The sequence below is a fragment of the Pelodiscus sinensis genome, chromosome 9, assembly GCF_049634645.1.
Source record: "Pelodiscus sinensis isolate JC-2024 chromosome 9, ASM4963464v1, whole genome shotgun sequence".
Taxonomy (NCBI): Eukaryota; Metazoa; Chordata; order Testudines; family Trionychidae; genus Pelodiscus; species Pelodiscus sinensis.
The window spans coordinates 13187377-13214682 of NC_134719.1; the positions used below are offsets into that span (position 1 = coordinate 13187377).

General features: G+C 40.4%; 1 protein-coding gene across 24 annotated transcripts in view; it reads right to left on the reverse strand.

Annotated features, from left to right (window-relative positions):
* Window positions 1–1286: 1286 nt before the first annotated feature.
* Window positions 1287–27306, reverse strand: part of DAB1 (DAB adaptor protein 1) — a 777383-nt gene continuing 751363 nt past the window's right edge. For 18 of the 24 annotated variants that reach the window (XM_075936059.1, XM_014578749.3, XM_075936061.1 and 15 more), the window contains 6 exons: window positions 27123–27185; window positions 24893–25001; window positions 21136–21684; window positions 19070–19197; window positions 17691–17762; window positions 1287–4361 (listed from right to left, as the gene is read on the reverse strand). In XM_075936059.1, coding sequence (XP_075792174.1) covers window positions 4317–4361; window positions 17691–17762; window positions 19070–19197; window positions 21136–21684; window positions 24893–25001; window positions 27123–27185 — 966 coding nt within the window. In that variant the 3' untranslated portion in view covers window positions 1287–4316. Of the gene's footprint in view, window positions 4362–17663; window positions 17763–19069; window positions 19198–21135; window positions 21685–24892; window positions 25002–27122; window positions 27186–27306 lie in introns of all 24 variants that reach the window. The other 6 variants (XM_075936078.1, XM_075936069.1, XM_075936062.1 and 3 more) reach the window with 2 other exon arrangements.

Consider the following 27306-nt stretch of genomic DNA (forward strand, 5'->3'; position numbering starts at 1 on the left):
CTCCATATGCTACCTCCACTACATTTAATTTTGGTGCTTAGCAGCTAAGAAAATCCGACCAATTTTATTCTGCTGTCTAAATATGGATTTAGGGCCTCAGTATGGCCAAACTGAAGGCACCTGAGTTTTTAACTTTAAGCATGTGAAATGCAGACTTTGGAGTCTACGTTATCACCTCTGAGTCCCTCCTTTTGAAAATATTGGTCACAAAATTAAACTTTTCCTTTCAGCTTTTGCCTAGCCTAAGAGTTCTCATGGTCACAAACACAAAGTGATTTATCCAAAGGGTGAAATTTCAGCAGGTTGATGATTCACAGCTTCCCTAGTCATGAACCAACTTCATCTAGAGATGGTCTTACACAACATGGTCTTTCACCTTTGATTAGTTGTGCGATATAGGACAATATTTTCAAAAGTGACTAGTGATTTTGGGTGCCTATTGTAAGATACCCCCAAATGGGACTAATTTTCAGAGGGCATGCCATCAACACCTCTGGGTACAAGATCCACTTAAATTGGACATCCCAAAAAATCCTGAGTCACCTTAGATAAACCTTGTTCATGGCAAACTGTAAATTTCTACGCCAATTCATTTGATGAAGAGGGTTTTCTCCCATGAAAGGTTATGCTGTAATAAATCTCTAAGGGTATGTCTATACTTCACTGTAATTTGAACTAAGATATGCAAACAGAGCTATGCAAATTGCATATCTTATTTCGATACTATTTCAAAATAGCTCATTTTGTCATTTGGTGCTATGTACACAGCGCCGAATTTCAAAATAAAGCACTATTCCAAAATGTCCCTTACCTCTTGTAGAATGAGGGTAACAGAGATGTCAGACTAGGGAACCCAAAATATGAGGCTTGCTGTGAAGTCATGGGATAGCTATTTCACAAAATTCTGATATCCTGAAATAGCGTTGCAGTGTAGATGTATCCTAAAATGCCACGGGAGTCTTCTTTTTCCCCTTCAGAAGCAGACTAAAATAGCTACCCTTCTAATAGAAACTTTGGTACCTTTCTGTGAGCAGCAAAGCTTTCTGCAAAGGGCAAGGAATATTGCACAAATTAACTTGAATTGCACTGATTTTTTTAAACATTTTTATTTGTAACAGTATTACATGGTGTGTTACAGAAATTAATGGAAAATTTCTAAAAATTTATTGTTTATTTTGTTGAACGCATTACACATAAAGTTAAAAATAATGTGTCCGTATGTGTTAACAAATGATCATCATCTGAGGTAAAGTTAAAGTAGGTCTAGAAACATACTGCAACAGTCATTTTATCTTTCTCATCTTTATTAAAAATATATGTGTCAGAATGCAGAAATAAAAATGAATGAAAACCACAGAGTAAACATTTTTGCAAAGAAGGTGCCCAGTAAATTAATAGATGGTAGGTTTCATCAGACACTTGGATGACTACAATCTATCAAAATATTTTTCATTACATGTAAAGACCAAGAAACTTCTGGGGTTGGTAATAGGATGTTGGGTGGGATTCCCTGGTTTTAAAATTTAAAGTGACAAATTTAGTGCTAGTGAAGGATGAGGGTTTAAACAATCACACAAGTTGGATCTGCTATTTATCTACAATACTGGTGCGATGCAGACTCCCCACATACCGCTGCAAATCAGCATCTCAACTATGACAAGGAAGAATAGGCTAGTGATAATGATATGGTAGCTATCAATGTTTATTTTTTATTATGGTTAAAAATAAAAAATGGCCAATGACAATGTGGACCATGGTCTCGCATATAAGTGACCTTAAAATTCCAACCTCTTTCAGTTTGTAACTACTTTTCTGATTTGAGCCCTGTGTATGTAATGTTAATGGGTCCAGAGAGTTTTGACTCTGCTTTTCCTTCTCTTTAAATATTTTGCCACATAACTGAAAATTTGTTGACTATGCAACACTTCGAATGTTAACAAGGAATCAAAGTTATTGTCTTCATGGTTTAATACTGCAGGACAAAACCTAAAAAAGTCACACTGAGGAAGAAAGTAGCACCACATATTGAAATAAAAAATTATGAAAATATTTTTTAAAAGAAATGCCCTGTGGAAATATTTTTGCCTTATTTTAATCCCCAAACACACAATCCACCTGCTTTTAATGTAACTCCTACAGTTAGAAGTCTGTTTGCATCTTTCTTCTTATGTGAAAATAGGACTTTGCTACAAGTGTATCTAGATGCCTATGGAATATGCATCAAACGATGATGAACTTGAGGATAAGATCTCTTCTCTGCAAAGTCATGAGGCCTACCCATATGTAATATGTCATTCATATATTTCTGTAACTCACAAATGTCTAGTTTACCTAATTCATAATAAAAGACTTGAATCATGTTATGAGAGTTGGGTGCACATATCAACAATCACCAGTTCATCTTTCATCTTTCTTTGTTTACAGTAAATATGTTGTCTTCTAAACCCTTTTTAGCTTATACAGAAATGAAAGAAAGCAAAAGATTTACAACTCCAGGCCTATTTAAATCAATGACAGAAATATAAATCCTAAAGTTTCAAGTTAAAAACAAAATCTCACAATAACCCTAAAAACAGATTAATCGTTTGTTTTCTTTAATATTTTAGTGTTAAACCACTAAATTCAATATACTGTAACTGCATAGGAACATCAGGAAAACACATTTGACCTGTATAACAATTCTCTGTAGGGCAAAAATATATAGATTCTTTATGAAAATCATGTGCTAACATATGAACCCAAACACTGCACTTCTGTTTCATAAATGTAAAAAAGGAGTTTTTAAATTCTTCTGTTCTGTGTGTAAACAGTCTGATGACTTCCATTGGAATAAAAAGAAATGTCTATGAAATGTGATTTTTTTCATGTGGAGAGTGTATACTTGTGTGAAAAAAGCTAGATCATAAAATCTTGTGTTCCCAACAATTTTACTAGTTGCTGATAAGCTAACTGCTGTTGGCAGATACTCTTGAGTGTCTGCCTATTATAATAAGCATGTGAAAAAACATATGTGATGCAAGAACCACAAACAGGGTTTGCCACGCCTCCCAAGCACTGCAATTTGCTACCTTCTCTACAGTGTAATGGCATTATTAAAAGAATGTTCATAACATTTATATTTACAAAAAAACTGGCAATTTTCATTTGAACTCCTTAAAGCCATTTCCCTTTAAACATTTAAAGAGTTTAACGGTAAGATTTTTTTCAAGTTATAAAATAAAAATCCTTGAATTTCCTGATGTACAAAAAGTGATAAAGATGAACAATTTGACCACAGAATCAGTTTGTTATTCCAAAATTCATGCCATCATTGTCCCATTTATAAAGTCTGTTTCGTCTAAAATCCATAAACCAGAATTATACCAGAATTATTTGGCAAATGATTTTTTTTTCTTCAAAAATGGCACACAGAGAAAAAAACACTTGTCTGCATAGCATTACAGCAGCAAGATAGCGAAGAAATAAAAAATATTCCTTTACTGTACTTTGTTTTACGAGTTTCCTAGGAAATAACTTATTTTTCACTTCTTTCATCAATGGGATTTGATGTCCTTTTTCCATCCACAGAATGAGTATTCAAACAGAAAAGCAGCAAATCTTCCTCAGGATGCGCTTTAACTTAATGGTCCATTTGGCAATGTTTTTCAACCAGGATGGATAATCAACACAGTTTTATTCTGCAGTCTCAAGTTAAGAATCATTTCCATAAGAGGCATTTTGCTGTTAAATTCTGTTACCCATACAAAACAATAGAATAAGAAATAATAATAATAAAAAAAATCAACCCCGCCGCCTGTATTTTTTTAAAATATGCCAAAACGGAGGTGAGATGGGGGAGGGGAATATTATGTCAAAATTAGCCTGATATAAATTTGACAATGAGAAACATATCACCGTGACATAAAAAGTGCAGACTTGTGCCTGTTGAATGATGATACCACTGCTACATGTGGATTCTGCTTTTTTTTTCCTTAAAAGAAAAACAATGGCTAATACTTATTAAATTTCAAATGCCCATTGTTCAGGTGGGATGGAAAGAAGAGGACAGAAGTTCAAATGAAGAACAAAGAGTAAGATTTCGTGCTATGGGCGCTCAGAACTTAGACACTTGGCATGGTAAGCAGGGCTCATTTTTATGTTTGTGCTGCCATAAAAAAAATTGCCATTGGTTGCCAAAAACTGTCAGGTACGTTTGGTAGGGCAATCCTCCATCCTGTGTCGGACAAGATCAATCAAAAACAAGCATAAGAGCCAAAAGGCCTGTCAGGTTGTAGATTTTCACTTGAGTCTTGAAGCACCACAAGCCTGTATTAATGCTATTTCTTAGGTCTGTTGATCTGGGCGTAGAGAGGTTCTGTTTCCTGAGGACAATAAAAATAAAGATAAGCAGAGATGTCTGAGGACATTTGTAGAACATCGGCTTGTGCATAGCAATGCATCTAGAGATAAAACCCAAAGATAACGGCTAAGGAAATGTTTGCTTTCCTTGATGTGCTGAATGACTATGGCTTCCCAAAGGAATTTTTATGAAGAAAAAGCAATTCCACATTACCTCAGAGAAGTTTCACACATAGACTGAGCCTCAATTAAACTTTACCGTATGTGCTGTACACTGATTCTCAGGAGGTACTGCTGGGCATGTATGTGTAAAAAAAATTCAGTGATAATTATGTTGAAGTTCGTGTGCCAGATCTTCGTATGCTGCAAATCACCATCATTGTCAGGTTAAGGATCTGGCCCAAATGTTGTAGCATAAAACAAAGCTCAGTATTTTATATGGTGCACATAGAACAAATGTTTGCTAACAGATAAATTGCTATTGTAAGATGATTTTACGATACTGCAGTTAGATTTAGATTGAATAAATTTTATTTATACATGTTATAAGTTCCCTATATGAAAACCATGAAAATTATTTGTGCTGAGGTTGATTAGAAGTCTAATTGGAAGAAAGCATGCTGTTTTGCTCAATAGGGATTTTATTATGAATTTCTTAGAAAACTGCCATGTCTTCAGAGTGTATTTCATATATCTGACATGTCATTTTCTTGACACCATACTCAATTCTGGCTGCAAGATACAGTGGGATTCCTCTCTAATAAATTAGTTTCTGAAAAGCAAGTAAAGTGAGAATGACACTTAAAAAGGGAAGAAGACAGGCAGAAAGGCTAATTGATGCCACATTGCATTAACTTTCCACACTATGATAAATATTCAAATACCATGGTCTGAGGTTAAATTTAGCCATGTTAGAATCCAAGTCACTCTGAAGTGAGGACAGCAAAAGTGAACATACAACAAAGGTTATCAGGTTTGCAAACTGAATTAGCCAATGGTGAATAAGAAAATACATTGTCGTGCATTGGTGGCTAATCATTAGTTTCTAGCCATTACAGTTGCAAAGGTAACTTGCTGAATGTAAACCAACGCAAGCTGTCATCTTACAGGGCCAAGGCCGAACAGGGTTGTAGATTTGCTTCACAACAGAGCTGATTAGGCATAGTTGCATTTATTAATCTCACTATGTCACTACTATTACAGGCTTAATACTGCCAGATGGTTACACAGCTACTTCAAAGTGACCCATCAATAAGAGCAGGCAGAGCAGTGATAAGAGAGAGTACAGGCACTTATAAATGTATACGCCCCTTCAGTCTGCAGGGAGTCCCGTTCCTGTCATCTCACACCAGGCCGCAGTGGACGTGGCTCCAGCTGGGGGAATCCAGGGCACCCTCCGAGGTCTAGGTCCTTTGTGAGAGTGACTGGGCCTGGGACTCCCTACACTAGTTATACTACAGTTGTTTACCGAGTGTCCACGAGTTGGCCCAACTCCACTCTGAACATTACCACGGGGCTGGGAACCGAGGTCAAACTTGTTTACTGCTTAGTAGTTTCCCAGATCAAGGCATGGGTTAAAAATGATAAAGCCCAGCTGCTGTTTGCACTTGCCTGTGTACAGCTAGGATGGAAACTTCCATCCTAGCATGCTGAGCTGCAGGTCCCACATATGACTTTTTATGTGACACAAGCCTATACTGATGAATTTGCACACATAAAGCCTGAAGTGTGAATTATCAACAACTAAAATCCTGGCCTCAGTGCAATGCCCAAGTTGCTGGTCTATGTGCTAAGGAGTTTCTCTGGAGTAGGGATGTTAAATGGTGTTTAATCAGCTAATCGACTAGTCAATGGAGTTTCCATCAACTAGTTGATAAAGGGGGAAACTGCAGAGCCACAGAGAGATTAGCTCCCGGCCCCATCGGGCTCTTAATACATTTAAAAGGCTAAAGCACAGTGTGGGGAACTGGGCATGAGTGAAAGAGCTGACTCCCAGCTCGTGCCTGGTCCTCCCCTACACCTCTGCCTCCTCTGCCCCCCCTGGAGATGGTGCTGGGGGGAACTGACTTTTAAGCTGACTCCCCCCAGCACCAGCTCCTGCCCCTTGCTGCCTCTCTCTGATAGAGGCAGCAAGCAGGGAGGAAAGCGACTAGTTGAGTCACTAGTTGACTATTTGATAAGCATACACTTATCGGATAGTCAACTATTTGCTTACATTCCGACTCTGGAGTAAAGAGAAAGAACCCATCATTCCCATGTGACTTGGCAGCAGTGGAGCGTCTCCATGCTTTTATACAGCTTCGGGACTGTAGGTGCCCCCTGAGTTGATTGTGCTTCTATAGAGGGACAATGGCTGGTGGATATTTTTCTCACCTTTACTCATTGCTGTGTCCTCATTTACACTGGATTCCTTGGCTCATTTCACATTCCTGGTACAAACTCATAAAAGCCTGCCCTGGGATTGTTGATAACTCACACTTCAGGCTTTATGTGTGCAGCTCTCCAGGGGATGTAGATTTCCCATATGGTGTTAACTGCTTCCATACATCTCTGTAGAAGCCCATCTGCCGCTTTGTGTCTTTCTTCACTTTACTCCTCAAAACAGCTGTATGTTGCTAAGGTTTGACCCTCCCTCTCCTCCCCATGCCAGTCCCTGAGAAAACTATGGCAACTGGGAAACAGAAAAATCTTCTCCTGAATGATTTGGTTAAGGGTAGAAGAAATTATCTACAGTTAGAAGCGCACACATGTTGTGACCTCGGAAAACTGAAGGTACTCAAGAGATGACCAGAAATATGATTCATGTTTTGTTCTGAGGAACATTCCACTACACCAGGGGTCTCCAAACTACGGCCCGCAGGCCGGATGCAGCCCGCGAGGCCCTCTCATCCGGCCCGTGGAGACCGTCCCTGGGGCGCCACCGAACGGGCCCTTCTTGCCGCGGGGGGGGGGGGGGGCCCTGTCAGGGGTGTGCGGCGTGTACTCACGCCGCGCCGGGGCAGGAGAAGCGGGCCGCTCTGCTGACAAGCGGCCGCGCGGCGGCAAATGGCACAGGGGGCGGGGGTTAGCACGGGCGGCGTTCCCCCGCCCAGACTGACAGGGCAGCCGGCCAATCAGGGGGCAGGATGGGCGGTGGTGGTAACGCCCGCCCGGCGACGTGCGGGGGAACGTGAACCCCGGCGGGAACTTTAAAAAGGTGACCCCTTCCGCCCAGGGGGGGGGGGAAGGAGTGAGCGGTGGCAAGCAGGAGGGGAGGACAGCGTGCAGAGGAAGGGGAGAGCAGGGGGAAAAGCCCCCCCCCCTTCCGGGAGAAACGGATTCGCAAAGCCAGAAATGTCTGCTATTTTGGCATCCAGGAAACAATTTCACCATTCACACTAATACAGGTGTTCATGTGTAGTGTATCACTGTGTTATTAAATAATAACTGAATAAAATAATATTAAATAAATAATTAAAAACAACATCCATGTTTTGATTGTTTTTTATTTGGACCTCAAGTGTGTAGTCGGCCCCCGAACTGCTGTTTGATAGTTAATGCGGCCCTCGGGCTGAAAAGTTTGGAGACCCCTGCACTACACCAAATTTTCATGCACCCTAGACACAGAACTGACAGATGATCATGGCTAATCCACAGAAAATCAGTACTAATTAACATGAGAAATTTGAAACACAATTGGCCACACTTCTGGCATTTGATAGTATTAGGCGAGGGGGGAAAAAGTGATGATTAACCCAGAAGTAAGAATTCCAATTATTAAATGCTACAAAGAAAAAAACCCTCTGAAAATGTCATGTGCACTTATTAAAGCTGTTCTCTAATAGCTTTAACTTATGCAGATGCACTTAAGTGGCAGATTCTCAAGGTCTCACTGACCTTGTAATCATATAGGAGATTTACATATATGTCGGAATGAATTCTTCAACAATTTCTCTGGTGTATAAGGCATAAAGAGTCATCAACATTAGACATGCCTAACTTATTACTTCCACCCAGTGTTTATACTGAACATACATTTAAGGAGGCTAAAGTAATCATAATGTCACTCTGACTTCATTTAAATTTTTTCTGTTATCCCAGAGTCCTGGCAGAAAAAGGATGGGGTTAGGTACTTTTGTCTCTCCTTTAATAGGGTTTTAATGCCTGATGCCAAAGCAAGAGACTAACTGTGATCTTCAGAAACTTTGTTTCTGTCAGAGATGAAGAACGATCTTCTACTGTTAGTCTGAGAAAAATTCAGAGGTGGTTGTTGACTATTTCTTATCATGAAGAATTAACAACAATGCTTTAGAGAGGAGCAAAAGAGAGCACAAAAGGACAGAAAGGCCTTGAAAAGAAAAATAATGAGAGAGGAGAGCAGATTCTAAAGAGCATACTCTTCTTAGACTCTCAAGATCACAGGCAGTGCCTCCTCCCAAACACCACCCACCCCCACCCCCACCCCCTCACACAAAAGGCTCTGAGGGTCTCCAGGCCAGAGGGATGAGGGAAGCAGAAATGAAAAGCAGTCTTCCTACAGAGCAGCTTCCTATCAAAACTCAGAGGAAGTATCACTGAAAGGCAACAGAACTTAATGATTCTCACAGAAGAATTAACCTTTTCTGTAAGCCTATCTTCCTCCAAATGGTGAGATATTAGTAACGGAAGAAGAAGAAATGAGACAGAGACTCTTGAGTGAGACCTCCAGTCAGGAAAAACTCAGTCCTGAAAGTAGCATATAGGATTGCCAGTTCATGTAGCTGTCTTGAACCGCACAGAGGTTTCCTCTTTTTATGAGACAGGCTGGTTGATCCCATTGGCAATAAGAAAAATATTGGATGCTGAGATAGTTCTATTAATCTATAGGAGAAAACTGAGCTTCTGTGCACTGAACAGAAATGGAGACTTCTTTTTTTTTATTGCTAATATTACTTAAAGTGTTCCATTGGCAGTTTATCAGAAATCTTTTAAAAAGTGACTTTTATCATCCATATTTGCAATTGATAATCAAATTAGTGTTTGGCTCAATCCTACTCAAATGACAGTGTCTGGCTACTTATTGTGGACAATTTCTGTTAAATACAAAGGGCATGCCTGCTGTGGTTGTAAATTTTCACTGAAAAAGGGCATGGACACCCAGGTAAGTTATTTCAGAAACAGGTCAAAAATATTCAAAGATAGGTATCTGAAATGAGACTTCTAAATCCATATCTGGGAAACTAAAGAAGTGCTCTGTATTTAGAGGTGATGCGTGCTGATCTCAGTGGAGATGGTGGATATACAGGACCTCTCAAAAATCTGGCCACTTATTTGGGAGCACAATTTTAGACTCCCCCCGCCCCAAGCTTTGTCTATACTAATCCCTGCTATTAATCAATCTACATCACTTCAGCTACGCAAATAGCGTAGCTGAAGATGACATACTATAGTGTCTTCTCTTTGGTAAGATTGGTGCCAACTATTCTTCTCGTCCTGATGGAGTACTGGCATTGACAGGAGAGCAGCTCAGAGATCGATTTTTCATGTCTAAACAGATGTGATAAATCGACACCTGGTGGATTGATTTCTGCAGTGTTGATCTCCGGCATAGTGGAGATAAGCCCCAAGATTGAAGAAGTTGGCCTATTTTCTCTGGATTGCAATTAACTTAACATTTTTTTCAATAAACTACATACTTTTGTTGAAGTTATGCCTCATATGTCAATATTTCTTTTTAATGGGTGTTTTTTTTGTAATAATCAATCCCCAAAGAAGACAACATGCATATGGATGACTGTTCACAGCTCTTGCTTAGAAATGTATAGATAACTGGATATAAACATTATGAACATGATTCCATTTTTAATATATTACTAACATGTGCATCTCAAATAACTCAGTTACCACAGGGCATAATCAAAAAGTGTCAGTATCAGGGTGGGCTTACAATGTGAGAGGATGCACTTGCCTTGCGGGTGTTCATTGACAACTTTCAGCAGTCCTTGGGTGACCAATTCAATATACACTGTACATGTAGAATGCTGTATCAAAGATGCACTACATTCTAGAGGTGCTGTCTGCTCAGATTTCTTTAACCTCTCTCCTCTCATGCAGATTTCAGCACAGGGTTTCCTTCTGGCTAAGATGATCAGTAGGCACAGTCTCGGAAGAGAAGTTTCATGAAATGAGACTGGGCTTTCTGAACATCCAGCCAGAAGGAAAACCCTGTGCTGAGACTGCAGCAGAAAAGGGCGGTTAAGGGAATTTGGGAGAACAGCACTCTGGATTGCAATGTATCTGTGATACAATATGCTTTGTGTGTATAAAACCCAGATTCAATAAACCAGACTCTCAGGAACTTGACAGCAGTCGAAAAGGATACACTCTGGTGGCAATAGGAGGGCTTGTCCTATTTTCCCACTGATGCTTCAGGTATTTTTAAAAATAACTTCAATTGTGTCTAGATTCCCGTACCTGTGTGAATACCCCAATCATCTATTTATTGACTATTATTTGATATTCGGTGTGTGCAATGTAATAGTGACTATATCGGACTGGAAACATTTCCAATGTCCAACATCTAATTAACTATTACAATTTTAAAAGTAAATCACTTAGTATCTTAGTACATACAAGTGTGAGGCCAATCCAGAAAGACAATCCCTCCCTCTTTGTCCTGGTGTAATTCAGGGTTGCTATTTTCAATTGCACTCCTGCTATTTTTCTCTCCTTCACGTTCTTTGGAGAATACCCTGGTGAATAGGTGACTGGGCCTGCAAACAGCATGATAGAATTCTTCATAGTTTTCTTTCAGTTCATGTTCCAGAGTCTACAGCCAGTTACAGAGAAGGAGCTACCACCAACTTGATTAGTTTTCCCCCTAGGCTCTAGTTACGCTTATTGAATGAAGCTGAAGTGATGGATCCTGGAAAGAAATCTCTAGGATGTTGAGAGTCTATTCCATTCATATAATCCTAGAACCTGGAAATCCAGGGCGGGCTGCACAACATCAATATATGATGTGCTCTATGGTTCATCATCATGCTTAGCATGGATCAATTATCTGCAGATGCTTGTGAACTCTGATATAAGCCCAGGAAGATTGACCTATAATAGTCCATTCAGAAACTGATAAACATGGTAAGTTCTCTTGTCAAGGAAGATGCATGGTGTTTTCTTATCACCCAGGAATGGAAGCCAGCAGACAACTGTTTGACTACTGACATAGGACAGTGAGTTTGAGATCGTACTGTTGTGTGCACACACTTCAGATGGCAGCCACGTAGCTTTTCTAGGAAGGACTGCTCCAAGAGTAACGTAATCTGCTCCAGTCACAAATATTTTGAAGATTTGCCGACAATCACTTATAAGACAGCTACTTCACATTCACAAACACTGATTGTTGCATCTGTTTCTGTTCCATTATTTTAAAAAGCTTGTTTTGAAATAAATGGTGCCAAAAATACCTTGCACTCTTTGGGTACGTCGACGGAGCCATGTAGATGAGTTTACTAGACATAGGAAAATGAAGTGGTGATTTAAATAGTCGCCGCTTCATTTACATCAAAATGGCCACCGCGCTGTGCCGATCAGCTGTTTGGCAGCACAGTGGGGCAGTCTGGACGCGCCGCGGTTGACAAGGGAAGCTTTTGTCGACCGCTCTGTTAAGCCTCGTGAAATGAGGTTTATCGGAGCGGTCGACAAAGGCTTCCACCTCAGAAAGAGTTGCAGGTATTCAACGCATCTCAGGATTGGGCCTATTTTTCATAGAATCATAGAACTGGAAGAGACCTCAGAAGGTCATCAAGTCCAGCCCCCTGCTCTAGGCAGGACCAATTCCAACTAAGTCAACCCGGCCAGGGCTTTGTCAAGCCGAGACTTAAACACCTCTAGGGATGGAGACTCCACTACTTCCGTAGGTAACTCATTCCAGTGCTTCACCACCCTCCTAGTGAAATAGTTTTTCCTAATATCCAACCTGGACCTCTCCCACCACAACTTGAGACCATTGCTCCTTGTTCTGCCACCTGTCACTACTGAGAACAGCCTCTCTCCATCCTCTTTGGAACCTCCCTTCAGGAAGTTGAAGGCTGCTATCAAATCCCCCCTCACTCTTCGCTTCTGCAGACTAAACAGACCCAAGTCCCTCAGCCTCTTCTCATAAGTCATATGCTCCAGCCCCCTAATCATTTTGGTTGCCCTCCGCTGGACCCTCTCCAATGCGTCCATGTCCTTTTTGTAGTGGGGGGCCCAGAACTGGACACAATACTCCAGATGCGGCCTCACCAAAGCCGCATAAAGGGGAATGATGACATCTCTGGATCTGCTGGCAGTGCTCCTCTTAATGCAACCTAACATGCCATTAGCCTTCTTGGCTACAAGGGCACACTGTTGACTCATATCTAGCTTCTCATCCACTGTAACCCCCAGGTCCTTTTCTGCAGAACTGCTACTTAACCGGTTGGTCTCCAGCTTGTAACTATGCTTGGGATTCTTCCGTCCCAAGTGCAGGACTCTATACTTGTCCTCGTTGAACCTCATCAGATTTCTTGTGGCCCAATCCTCCAATTTGTCTAAGTCATTCTGTACCCTATCTCTGCCCTTAAGCATATCTACCTCTCCCCCCAGCTTAGTGTCATCCGCAAACTTGCTGAGGGTGCAATCCATCCCCTCATCCAGATCATTAATAAAGATATTGAACAAAACCGGTCCTAGAACCAAACCTTGGGGCACTCCTCTACCCTTTTTTATATGTAGTGATGGTATCCACAGGGACTAAGGAACAGTAATTGAAAATCGTTTTTCTATTGTAAATCTTTGACTAGACGCCAAAGAACTGGGACTGTAAAAAGAATTCAATACTAACTGCGTAACGGGTTAAACACCAGTATTTTTTAACCTGTTGGCAGCTCCGTGGACTCCCAGCACCTGAGGTGTTTAACTAGTAACTGCAACCAATAAGCATCAGTTTATCAGTTAACTGGCTATCCAGTTAAATTCTTACATCCCAACTGAGAAGTAAAATATGTAATTTATTATACAGAATCTTAGCTAGACAAATATTTTCTTTTTCCTCCCTCTTTCATCATGTTTATCTAGAAAGAGCAATTGGATTATGCCATCTAAAACATCAATCAAAACTCACTAATGAAAGCACTCTTTTTCTCCAGCTTTCTGTACAATCTCTTCACATATTTGCTTTTCTCAACCTGAGAGAAAATGACTGGACAGAATTCTTATTAGGAATAGCTCTGCAAATACTCAAGCTTCCTTTAGCTGTGAAGTCAGGCCTGTCTGCTTTTGGTCTCCAACAACAGGGGAGGAAAGACTTAACTTATCAATAAATGTCACATTTACCAAGCACTGAAGAGCCATTAATTGCTGTGTGATAAGAAGTTTGAAAGATTCAGTTTAAGACCGCAAGAGGATGAGAAATATAGACATGGAGATAGCTATTGAGAGATGCCAACATACATCTAAGACTGTAAGAAACTGAACAGCCAAATTACTAATGTAGGAAATAAATCAGATTAAGAAACATCAGATAGGTGACCATACTGTACCTGGATACAGTGAGATAGAAGATATTATTTGTGCACAACTGACTATGAAGATGTTAGGAACAGATAAACTCTGAAATCTCTTCATAATATACCACAGAATGTCATGTTCTTGGAAAGGGCAATGTGGGGGAGGTAATGTCTTTTATTGGACAAACTTATGTGGGCAAAAGAGACAAGATTTTGAGCTACACAGAACTCTTCTGGTCTGGAAAATAGTTCAGTGTAGCTCAAAAGTTTGTCTCTTTCACCAACCCAATTTGGTCCAATAACAGATATTACTTCATCCATCTTGCATCATTAATATCCTGGGACCAACACAGCTAAAAAAACACAAAAGATTCTTGGGAAGACTATTCATCCCACTAGTATATTATGCGTTTTTTGCAATAAAGAAATAGGTTCTGAAATTACCATAAATCTTTTAATGTAAAAAACACCTCTAGTGCCTACACGGATTGTAATCATCGTTCTTCTCTTGTACTAGAGCATGTTTCTCGTTACCATGAGGCCAAAAAACGCTTGGCTGGATACACACCCTATTTTAGGTGTTGAATTAAAATTTCTCCATGGAGTCTCCCTTGAACTCTCCACTCAAGATCATCTCATTTGAAGAAGTGGGTTTTACCCACAAAAGCTGATGATTTTCTCTCTTTCTGTATCACTCTATAGATATTTGTTAGTTTCTAAGGTGCCATAGGACTACTCATTGTACTTAAAGTTACAGACGAACATGGCTACCCCTCTGAGTCTCCTGAACTTAGGCATTCTCCCCTGTTTTTGAATAAGAGGCTTTGATTCTAGCAAGGGGATCTCTTTCAGTCTGCTATTTAATGTTACTGCATTGAGACACTATAGTATTTAGATTGTAAGCACTTTGGGGCAGGGACTGTATTTTTGTTCTGTGTTTGCATTCCCTGTCCATGACTAGAGTCCCTAGACATTACTGTAATGCAAATAATAAATAGCAATGATATTTTATATTGCCTGGAGTTATATGATGTAATGATGATGTGTGTTCACTTGAATAGGTTGAATTGTGAAACATATACTATTGGCTAGGCTGAAGATGAATGACAACAAAGAAATTAATGAGAAATTGTTGTTATAATTGTATTACTGTAGTGTCTGTGAACACTAGTTCTCTCCATTGTGCTTGGTACTGCAAAACACAGAACTAAAAGACATCTCTGCCACAAGGAGCTTACAATTTAGTTTGTAAAAATAGATTTATTTGGTTGTCACAAGCAACCTGCAGTAACCTTGATAAGTAAAACTTATATGAAATGCTGGTTTTCAGAAGACATGAGCCATCTTTGTACCAGTCAACACATTAGGAGCAGGAATTTGTCATTATTGTCAGAGAGTTCTGAAAATTACCTTGATCCTGATATTTAATATTAAGAATAATCAAACATTTGTTCATAAATCCATAGATGTGCTTTGCAGAGAGATTGTAATATGGGCTAAAGGGCCAGATCTTTGACCTCCAACTAAAGTTCAGAATAAGGGAATCCTGGAAAGGCACAAGGGGGCATAGCTGGCTGTATGTCACCTCTTGTGGTACCCAACTCCCCCGCACACAGATTCTATCAATGCTGGTCAGGGCAGAAGGGAGCAGAAAAAGGTGGAGCTAAATTACTATATGGTCCACCAATCCCTGCTGGTTGAATGATCCTTCAAGAACAGCTCATTTAAATTAGCCCTGTGGGTGCACTGACTTGGCCTCCACTGGAACATCCTTGGCTCCCAAATTTAGGGAGACACAAAGATGCCTTAGAGCCACTTTTGTTTCCCTTGTTCTCATCTTTGTGCCACTCAAGACTGGTGTGATACTTTTTGCACTACATTATGTATTGTTACTAGATATACACCCTAAAGTGTACCAAAGAGACATTCTCTTCAATCTTTTACCAGATTTAATGCATTCAGTAAGCTGGCTCTTAAAGCAACTATTCATTTCAGAAGAGACAGCTTCTTTATGCTTAACATATGTAAGTAGCTGTTGAATACAGCACAGAATCTAGACAAAAACTAAAGTTATTCTACCAATGTTAGGGATTAGTCCCAGCAGTAACTTGCTGAGAAATGGAAGCAATGGTAAGTCCCATATTTCAGTGTTACAAATACGAAAGACAAAATAGCACAGCTAATTAAGCATATTCTTCAAATAGTAACATTAAAACAAATTTAGATGGAATGACAAAGTGCAACACTTGGATGGAATGACAAAGTGCTTCACTATCTCATCACAAAATATACACAATGGACTGAAAATATCTATGAATGTCTCATACAGCTTTCACTAAATGCTACATATTTCCAATGGGTTTTGTAAGGAAAGAGATGCAAAGATCATCTTTTCCAAGTAACTGGATTTAAAATAGTTGTATGTGTAGTGGTCAATTAATAAAAACCATCATGCCTAAATAAAAACCATCATGCCTAAAATGTGTACAGGTAAAATCACCATCACTTCCTGATGGTTTTAATTTGACATAGGAGATAAAAAGCCAAAACGTGCAATTTCCATACAGGTTGCTTCTCCCTGGCCTGGCATACTCAGGACATGACCAGTCCCAAAAGAGTAAATCTGCCTGACACAGCGAGGTCAATGCCAGCCCTTCTTGTTGCCACTAGCTGTGGGGCTCCATTCCAGAGGCAGCAGAGGGGCTAGTGGGGACCTAGTGGGGATTCTCTGTGGAGAAGGCAGGGCGGCTGCAGAGCCCTGTGGCCCCCACCCAGCATCTCAATCCCCACTTTTCCCCCTCCTTCCCTGAGCTTAAGTGCCACAAACGAGCTATTTGCAGTGCTCTGGAAACTCTGGGAGGGTGAAGGAGCAGTTGTTGAATGCAGGCCTGGCTTTTCCCGTGAATGCTCCAGCCCAGCGACACTCATGAGGATGCTGGACCACAGATGTTGGTGAACTACAGAAGACTGGACAATAGAGTTCCAACCTGCACTGAATGTTTTCATTCAAATAATAAGAAATGGGATGCTGCAACTGCTGTGCCAGACTGGTTTAGAGGAACACGTTGACACATCTTTATTTATCTGTTTACTTATTCATTAAAATTTCTTCTGGTGGGCAAGATGCTTTATTTCATGTAACCTGTTACATCTGTGCAAATACCAATTTCTTAAATATATATATAAGAAAAACTTCTGCAGAGGATACTGTGGTTTACTAGTGATAGCTGAAATTTCTGTATTTACTCCCTAAAATTCTGACATCACATAAAAACAAGTTTTATTCACAGAACATTTGTTTAAACCAGTGATACCAGGAGTCAAAATAGCAATCAACTTTACCCAAGAGAGTCACAATCGTGTGAATTCATTATTTTATTTACCATAGTACTATTCATATTTAAACGGTATGACTGGAAATATTTAATTTATATGTATTTTTTTTTCACAGCAAATAAGTTAATAACTTAGTGCAAGTTGATAACTTAAATGGCTAATAACATAGAAAACATATCCCAATCAGTTCATAACAGATTGGTTAATAATTATCTCACTCTGTTTTAATATCACATGCTACAAAAAGCTGCAGGAAACACACTAAAAAGCCATCACTGGTTTAAACCATGTAGGCAGCTGCAACACATAACACTGCACAATTTGAAACAATTAGCAAACAGCAAAAACCATGCAAATCATTAAGGATGAGGAATAAATTGGAGGGGGTGGGAGTGGAGAGGAAAAGGAAAAGAAAAATAAATGATGCATCCAGTGGAAGTGATGGTAAAAGAATAAGTGAACAACTCAAGATGGAGAGAGAAAAAAAGGACAGATACCTACCCCAACCTGCGCTATCTAGCTACCGACCTGTGGACTTATAGTATCACCAGTAGGCTCACCAAATGGATCACTGTTGGAAGAGGCCTGAGATCCATCAGGCTAGAATACAAGAACATAACACCTTTTTTCTCAACAACAGGAAGTGAAAAGGCAGTAAGAGGTTATTTTCATGCTATGGACACATTCTATCACATGCAGCTATTTCAGGTTTTAAAACACAAAGGTTGAGATCCTACAATGAATATGCTCTCAAAATTTGCATGGACTTCAAATGGTGTTGCATATATAAAGGAACTGATTTAATGCCTGCTGAAGTTGATGAGAGAGCTGCCACTGACTTCAACAGGCATTGGTCAGACCAAAAAGGACTGCAAGACCAGTTCGAAAGCAGATCTTGGACTAAATTCGTAAGTGAAGCTATGTGACTTAGAGAGAATTTAATCTTGCGTAATTTATGCCCTCTTCTATCCCCTCTGCAGGTAAGTTACAGCAACCTGGGTTCCCTCTAGACTTTCTTTGACTTAAGCTCAAACCAATTTATCAGACCAGTTTATGACATACAATCCCCATTTAGCCAACCTCTGACTTTGGTCCAATCAGTATCACTAAGGCTATGTCTAGACTGCAAGCCTCTTTCGAAAGAGAGCGTCTAGACTGCACGTTGAACTTTCGAAAAAGCGGCTTGCTTTTTCGAAAGAAAGCATCCAGTGAGTCTGGATGCTCTCTTTTGAAGAAGCCCTATTTACATTGAAGAACGCCTTCTTTCGAAAGACGAACTTTCGAAAGAAGGCGTTCTTCCTCGTGAAATGAGGTTTACCGCCATCGAAAGAAAAGCCGCGTTCTTTCGATTTAATTTCGAAAGAACGCGGCTGCAGTCTAGACGCAGGTGAGGTTTTTTCGAAAAAAGGCTACTTTTTTCGAAAAAACCCCTGAGTCTGGACACAGCCTAAGTGTAATGGGATCTTTGGTCCAATCAGTAATGGAAAAAAATAATTCACTAAAGGCCCACAAGCAAGGTATATAACCAAGAATAGCAATTAGCAGGAAAACGCATGAATGGGTAAGTCTGTGTAGACCACATATAGACTCTTACCCCTTCTTTTGTTTCCTCAGCATGTACATTACATCAACTTGGTCTCCCTTATACATTAGTAAGTGGTACAAGCATGGATGTTTAATTTATATCACCTTAAATATTACTTCTGAGTTAAGCCCCTTAATATTAATACATACTATTGTACATATCATTCTAATATTAGATAGCTATCAAAACTGTACTTGCAATGAAAGTTGTTTGCACAAATCCTGTTGAAATATTTATTTTACATTTCCAGGTCACTTCTAGTTACTCCCTAGTATTTTCTCGCTAGAAAACTCTAGTTAGTATTAGGAGTCATTCTACTCACAGCCTCCTGCTCTTCACTTTTGCTTGGACTTTCAAACCCTTCTTCAAAGAGGTCATCTGCAGAAGGGTCACTGGTATGAGACACTGATGATTTTGATGGAGAACTCTGTCTAGGAGCAGGGGTTGGAGCTAAACAAAGATGATGGCAAAAATAATAGGAAATAAATTCATTATTATTACACAAAATATTCAAAATCTGTTCATGCTCAAAAACCCCAAGTATATGAATCCTAGACTGTTTGTTTTCGATAAGCTGTATTTTGTAAAATTAAGGAAACAAAATCAAAGTCTATAGTCAGAAAATTATAACGAAAATGTCACCAACTCATTATTCATCTGTTTCAATATAAGAAAATACCACAAATCAGCATCTGAATTCTGTGATTTGAAACAAATCAGTTGAATGTAAAAGCCTATTACCTCCTTCAGCCTTTTCAGAAACTTATTTCATAGCTAGAATGTTAGTTTTTAGCTGAGATCGATATCAGCAGAGTTTCTGCCCAATAAGAAATTTGAAATGCCAAGAAAAAAAAAATCTTCATGGCGCATCTTTATGTAGACTCAGAAAACACAGGGCCTATCTGTATGAAGACACAGTGTGTGGGAAGCTGATGTGTAAATCGACTGCGCTCTGGCCTGAAATAGCAGTAGGTCAAATCTCACTACGGAACTTAGAGTGCATGGCAGGAGGGTCGACCCAGACACTTGGTACAAGGTAGGCTGGTGCAGTTTAAATTCATAGCCAGGCTTGCTGTGCACTAAGTTTCCACATAAACAAGTCTCCATATAGAAGAGACCATCAGCTAGAATACATAATTATTACAACCCTACCACCAATTCGACCTCCCTGGTCCAGCATCATTGGGACCTGACTGGTCCCAGATGAGGGATTTTTAGCAGACGAAAGCAGATTTAAGCAGAGGTCATTTCTGGCTCCTCTGCTACTGGCCTCTGAGCCCTGGTCTGGCTATGGCCTCCTGGACGGTTCCCCCCTGCTGCCAGCCCCGCTGCATTCCAGCCTCTTGGTCCCACTGCCAGCAGCCCTGCTGCCGGACTCCTGGCCCTGCTGGGCTACCCTGCCCTCCCACCCCCCCCAGCTCTCACCCGACAACCCTTCACCAGGACTCTCTGGTCCTGGAATATCCGTGGTCCAGCAGATGTAGACAGACCAGCGAGTCCCAGTTTAGAGAGCTTCAACCTGTATTATTCAGACACAACTAATTGTATTTCTTTTCTTTTCAGGCTTTTTCTCTGCTTTGATTCAAATAAAGGTGACAAGTTCCTTTAACCACTGTATATTGTATTAGACAAAAATTGTGTCAGAGCACAATTTTCAAAAGAGCTCAGAGTTGGTTTAACTCTGGCTTCCACTGAGGTCAATGGGAGTTTTATCATTGACTAGAGTTAGGCAGTGCTGAGTGCTTCTGAAAATGTTCAAGATATTAGAGTTATCAGGTTCAATTGATTTCCTATGCAACTCAACAGACTTCTGTTGACTTCTATGGGAGCTGGATCTATGCCAGTGTTAGCACTTGTATAATGAAGTCTCCTTTGAAACAATTTTTTTGCAGTCCCAATGTATAAGCACATTTATGCTCCTAGAGCAAAATTTACTCCACTATAGAGGGCCAGAAGAAGACCTATTAAGTCCTACTGAAATCTCCAAATATATAACTTTAGTGGGTCTTAAAATGGCCCCTTGTATGGGGACGAATTTCACCCTTACTGCGTGAATATTTTCTCCTCTAGAGTTTTAATGTTTTCCCAACCAGTTTAAATGTGGACATATGAGGTATATTTTGAAGAGCACACATATGACTGTCTTATTAAAAATGAAATTTCAGTTTGCAACTTTTGAAGCTTCTGATTTCTATTGCCTCAGTAACATGTACCCTAAAATCATGTTTCCCTAGCTCTGGGATGCCATTAAGAAGCTTGATCATGCATGAAGATACAAAGCTCATGTATGCTCCAGCATAGACAGGACTCACAAGAGAAAAGGGAAAAGCTTTCAGGTACTATCGTGGCTGAGGAGGAGACTGTGACGGGAAAGATTTGGGTACTTACGTGAGTTTGTAGATGGCGTTGTAGAAGTCACAGGAGTCAAATTTAATTGAGAGATGTCAAAGTCATCACAATCATCTGTATCCTGTGCCATCCCAACTTTGTTAAAATAACTGGAGAAGGCCTCTGAGGTACAACTGAGGGAAGGCTGGTCTGGTTTTCGTGATGGCACTGGCGGAGGCTGAGCCATCTGGAAATCTTTGAACATTTCTTTTCCCATTTTCTGACTGGGCCTGTCTGTCTGTGGACTTGATCTGGTGGAATCGCTTGTGGGTGGAACAGTAGCTATGGGAGCAAGGGTACCTTGAAACATGGCTGCTTGTAAAGGCATAACAGTTTGTGTTGGCATGAAGGCAGTTGGTTGGAACGGACCAGCTACAGATGGCCATGGTTGCTGGGTAGGAGAAAAAATACCGGGTTGGCCCCATGCTATTGGCTGTCCTCCCTGCATCACCTGAGCAACTGGAGGCTGAGCACTCATGGCCAATTGTTGTTGAACGAGTGGTTGCTGTCCCCAGAAGGAGGGCAGGACAGCTCCCATTGCAACATAACCTTAAAGAACAACAATAGGATTGTTTTAGCGCATAAGTATGAACAGCAAGAAGATACGGCACAGGAAACGGTATGAGCCAGAAATACAGAAAGTGTTAGGACTCACAGGGACTTTTACCAGTGTATGTTACTTTCTCAAATGTGCCAACCATATGCTCTTAGCGTAACTGGACTGACTTTAATAATACTCCTCAGAACGCATTAGAACAAAAATATTATTTCCCTCCTCCGATCACATGAATCCTACCCCTTCCCATAAACTAGAGAGAAAAGGTAGCATATTGGAGTGCAGTTTGCCTTGAAAATCGGCTAACCTGGGTTTTGGTGGATAAAATAATAAAGTGAGTTCCAGACCAAAGGACTCCTCACAAAAAAAATGCCACCTTATGTAACTCTACACCACCTCTAGATCAGATTCACAAGTTACAATCCCAAGTAAAGAAATCTAGCTTGTCAGTTCATGCTTTAGCTGCTCATGCTTTTTATTCTGGAGCCCCTGGTTCAGTCTCTAGTCTGTAGGTCCAGATAGAAGCCATCAAATTTACTGTTCCAGTTCAAGACAGATGATGGCTAGCCCAGGGACCTGCTCTGATTGCAACTGATACTGTATTTTTTCCGATGGGGACAGTATTCAAACCCTTAAAGGCTTTATAGAGAGAAACCAACATCTTAAATTACACCCAAAAAATGGACACAGTACAGATTATGAAGCACATGGGCTCCTTAGGAGAAGTAACCCCAAGCAAAGGAATGGCTAAATAGTTTACATTTCTTAGTAGCCTTCAGGCCTGACCCTCAGTAGAACACTTTGCAATAATCCTAATGGGAGGTAACAAACGTATAGATAACTGAGGAAAAGTCTATAAAAGATAAAAGACATAACCTTGCCAAATGCAGATGAAAAAGCAGAAGATGCTAAGCATGCATGGCATAAATTAAAAAAAAAACATACTTGAAAAATCAGAGGTCTTTAGCACAGTATAATTGATGCCAAAAATCTGCTTAGGGTAATAGCTTTTAATGAAAACCCTTTAGCTAGGACAAAAAAGTTGAAGATTAAAATTTGGAGTAATTAAAATATTCTAGTTGTGATTTGACCCTGCTGAGACAAAACTTCCTTGTCAAACTAATAGGAATCTTGGCTGAGTATAGACTGTATGACGAGAACTTTCGTTTGTCATTTACAATCAAAAAGAAAAAAAGATGAATCCAATAGTTTTCAACTGTGTTTAATATAAAAACATTTCTAAAACTCTACCTTGAAATCCTCTGTTAAAGAAGAAACTTTAACAGATGCATTTATGTTTTATTAATAAAAATGATGTTAAATGAATACGAGACTCACTTGCTATACAGGCAGTCCCCGGGTTACGTACAAGATAGGGACTGTAGGTTTGTTCTTAAGTTGAATTTGTATGTAAGTCGGAACTGGTACATATTCTAGGAGAAACTCTAGCGAAACATTTCTCCAGAGCTCAGTTTTATTCTCCCACACCTCACTTCCCTCAGTCCTTTATTCTCAAGCTGAGGTGTCTGCTGAGAAAAGCTGCTCCGTGTCTCCCTAGTCTGCTGGGGGGAGGGGAGGGGTGCTAGCTTTGCGTCTCCCTGCTCTGCTGGGGGGAAGCAGCTAGTGCGGGGTTGCCTCACCCCGTTTGTAAGTAGGGATCCGATGTAAGTCGGATCCATGTAACCCGGGGACTGCCTGTATTAACAAATTTAACTTATTGTTAATATTTGAAAATGTGGGAATGCTTTTTCCTCTTCTTTTTACTGGTATAGCAGTAGAAAAGAAACCTTTTCTTGACGTATATATTTTCTTCACTCTATTTTTACCTTTTACTTTTGGTTTATTTTAATTCAAACTGCAAAAGGGTAAGATAGCAAATCAAAAATTAAAAGCAACTAAATGGAATCATTTAACTAAGTATAGCAACAATATAGCTGAATATAGACAAATATCAGAGGGGAAGCCATGTTACTCTGTATCGGCAATAACAATGAGGAGTCCTGTGGTACCTTAAAGACTAATGACCATAAGCTTTCATGGGCAAAGAACCACGTCATCAGACGCATCTGACGAAGTCAATCTTTGCCCATGAAAACTTATGCTCAAATAAATCTGTCAGTTTCTAAAGCGCCACAGGACTCCTCATTGTTTCTACAGCTGAATATGTATTTCAACAAATGGTTATGATGGGGAATGTGAAACAGAACCCTCCGCAACTTCGACAGAGCAATAAGGAATTTCCCACTCCTATACCCCAAAGCACTACATTGTAGTTATGACCTTTTTGAGTGAGGCACACTGGAGGGTACTTCTTTGGAAGTGTATCAGAGTTATCCATAACCACTTGACAAACAGGATCAAAGTGCTTATCTGGTTCTATTCCATGTATCAGGTATGCTACTTTCAAGTGCCAATATAATAAAGGAGCATTGGTACAGTAAAATAATTCTACTGCATTACATTTCTGGACAGATGATGCACTACATTACAGCACTGAAGGTGTTAACAATCCAGAAAACTACTATTGAATGATTCAAGGCACTCCTTTTTTTCCTTACTAAATGAGGTGGAATGAACTGCTTTTGCAATCCTCTGAGCCCCTTTCAGCCCAGAGAACAAGACCGGGAATCAAACCCACATCTCATGCATGTAAGTGTAGTATATTACATGAACTCTGAACTTTGAACGCTTCGAAGAACTTAGCGAAGTCTAGCTGAAATGTCACACTATGACTACCTGGAATAGCTTTAAAAATGGTCACAAATTCTTTAAGCTTCTTGTTTTGGCATCATTTACTGTATACAGTTCAGAATGGTCATTGTTATTACTGGAAATTCAAAGCTAAATAACTTTCCTTCTCCTATTACAATAGCCTGCAGGTATGTAAACTATATACTTGAGCTTCCAGAGACTTTTTCACCCCAGACTTTTTTTCAATTCATTGGATGTTAGGCTGGCAAGCTTAATATACTGAAGGTTCAACTTGGTACTGATTTAGATTTCCGTTGTCCCGAAGTACATTACAGTACTGAGGGACTGTTCTTTTCATGTTTCTATGGTAGAAAGTTTTTTATTTAATCCCTTATGTTTTGGATGTTGAGACACAAAACAGAACAGACAGCTGAGTTCCACAACTTAGCTAACATTTTCAAAATGATCAACCCTAAAATTTATCTTTAAATAATCCTATAAGATTCTTACCTGAGGGTACAGCAGCAGGGCTGAAAGATACAGAACCAAACATGTCTGCACTAGAAGGAAGTGACTGGCATGAAGATGGGATAAAGGCATCACCTGGAGTTGCAGGAGTCTACAAAAGGAGGCAGAAATAAAATAAAATAACGACATATCAGTTACTTTTTCTGCCACCAGGAATTGGCATGACTGCGGCTACGTCTAGGCTACGGAGTTTTTCCCGGGATACCTCTGGTATCCCGGAAAAACTCCACTGCATCCAGGGAACGTGTCTGCTCTTCAGCTTTTTTTTTTTGCTGAGGAGCAGACGCATTTTTTCAGAAGCGCTGTCGTCTTCCTCCTTCCACGAGGAAGAAGGACTCTTCTGAAAGAGGAGGATTTTCTGAAATTCGGCCCAGTGTAGACGGGCCAAATTTCAGAAAAGCCTCTTCTGAAAAAACTATTGGAAAAAGGTACACAAATTGCGGAGTGCGTTTTGCATACCTTTTCCCAATAGATCAGTGTAGTCTAGACATAGCCTGAGGTGCCACATATCTTTTATCTCCAAAAAAGATAGATGTAGATGTAAAGAAGCAGCAGGAAACAGATCATCAGTACCATAAGACAGAAGACAATAAGAAAAGAGAAAAATACAGCGCTCTTGGATCATGACAAAAAAGAACAATATACCTTGCAAAATCATATATCACGTTCAAATTTCTGACAGCGCATGCTTCTTAAGAAATAAAGGTCTGTGATTCTGAGCCTTAATAGTTTTATTGAGCATTAATGTACGCAACAAATACACAAAATAAAACAAAGGATTTTAAAACAGGGTGAAATTACTTAATTACAAAAGAATGATTAAATATTGCACCAGTTCATCAAAAGACCTAGAGCCAAAGTCCAGCATGTTAGAAGAACCATGGTATCATTGTTACAAATAGAAATAGGGAATAGGAGATGGGAAATTTGAACTCTATTCCTAGATAAGCCACAAAGTTCCTTTGTTATAGTAACTGCCCAGTGCTTCAGTTTCCCTATCTGGAAAAAGAGAATATTAATATTCCCATGTCACAATCTGTTTTGAGGCTTAAAATGAACTGGAAAAATTCTCCATTTCTATTTTATAATGCAGATAACTTTTTTTAAAGGCTTCCATTTCCTTAAAATAACATACACACTTGTTTCCACTGCCCCAAGAATTTGCGGATTTCACCATTTGCGGTGATGCCAGGAACACATCCTCCACAAATGGTCAGGACTGATTGCCCACAAGGGGTAATTTTGGTGGGAGGGGACCACTCCAAGATTTTGGAAAGTGGTCAAGGGCCATACTTTTCTGTGGAGGAGGTGCAGGGTCTAGGATGGAGGTTGGGTGCAGAAGGGCATACAGGATAAGGGACTGCGGTCCAGGAGATGGTGTGAGATCTGAGAGGACGTTTGGGTAAAGGAGGGGATTGTGACCTGGGTGAGGAGATGGGGATGTAAGGTCAGGGAGGGAGTGCGGGTACAGGAGAGGATTGTGGCCTAGAGGAGTGGTATAAGAGGGGGTGCAGGGTCTGGGACAGAGTTGTGACCTGGGGCAAGAGGGTGCAGAGGGTTGGAAGGTGACTTGGGGGAGAGATTTTGGGGTGGGGCAGGAGTGCCAGAGGCAGGCTTTGGCTGAGAGGTGCTTACCTAAGCATCTCCCAGACAGCAGCCCTGCAGCACCCCCAAGGCAGGCTGGGATCCCTGCCTGATGCAGTTCCAGAGCATTGAAAATGCAGCCTGCTCCCTCCATATAGCTCTCAGCTCTGGGAGTGGGGAGAGGCTTGCACCACTCCCATTCCCCAGGCCAATCTCTTGCTCCCATTGGCTGACTGTTTCTGGCCAATAGGAGAAAAGATAGATATTGACTGGGGTCAGTTCCTATTGGCTGGTTATTTCCAACCAATAGAAGCTGAGGATTGGAAAGGTAGATTACGTGAAGTCTCCCCCTCTCTCTAGAGCAGAGAGTCGCATGGAGCAGCCCTGTGTTTAAAATAGCGGCTGCTGCATGCCTGAGGTCCCAGGAGGGGCATGCGTGGGCCAGATCCGGTGGGTTGGCATGCCGAATATGGCCTGTGAGAGATATCTTGCCCCGCCGTGATTGTACTGTACTGTACTGGAGTGAATGCTATTCACCATTCTGCATTTCTACACACGGCTAGAGAAAACCTGTGTTCTACTGGCAAAGTTTTATTGGCAGACAGGGCAATTACCCTTTTATACTTACTGGGGGAGAGGTTACGTCAGGAGGAGTGGACATGTCCCCGAAAAGCTCTAGTTGGGTAACAGCCTGGAAAGAAAAGAGAACGTCTGTAATTAGTCTTTAAAGAAAATCAAGGAAGAGGATGCATTACACTTAACAAGCAATGAATTCCTATCACCTATCTCAAATAAAGCTATTTATATCTTAA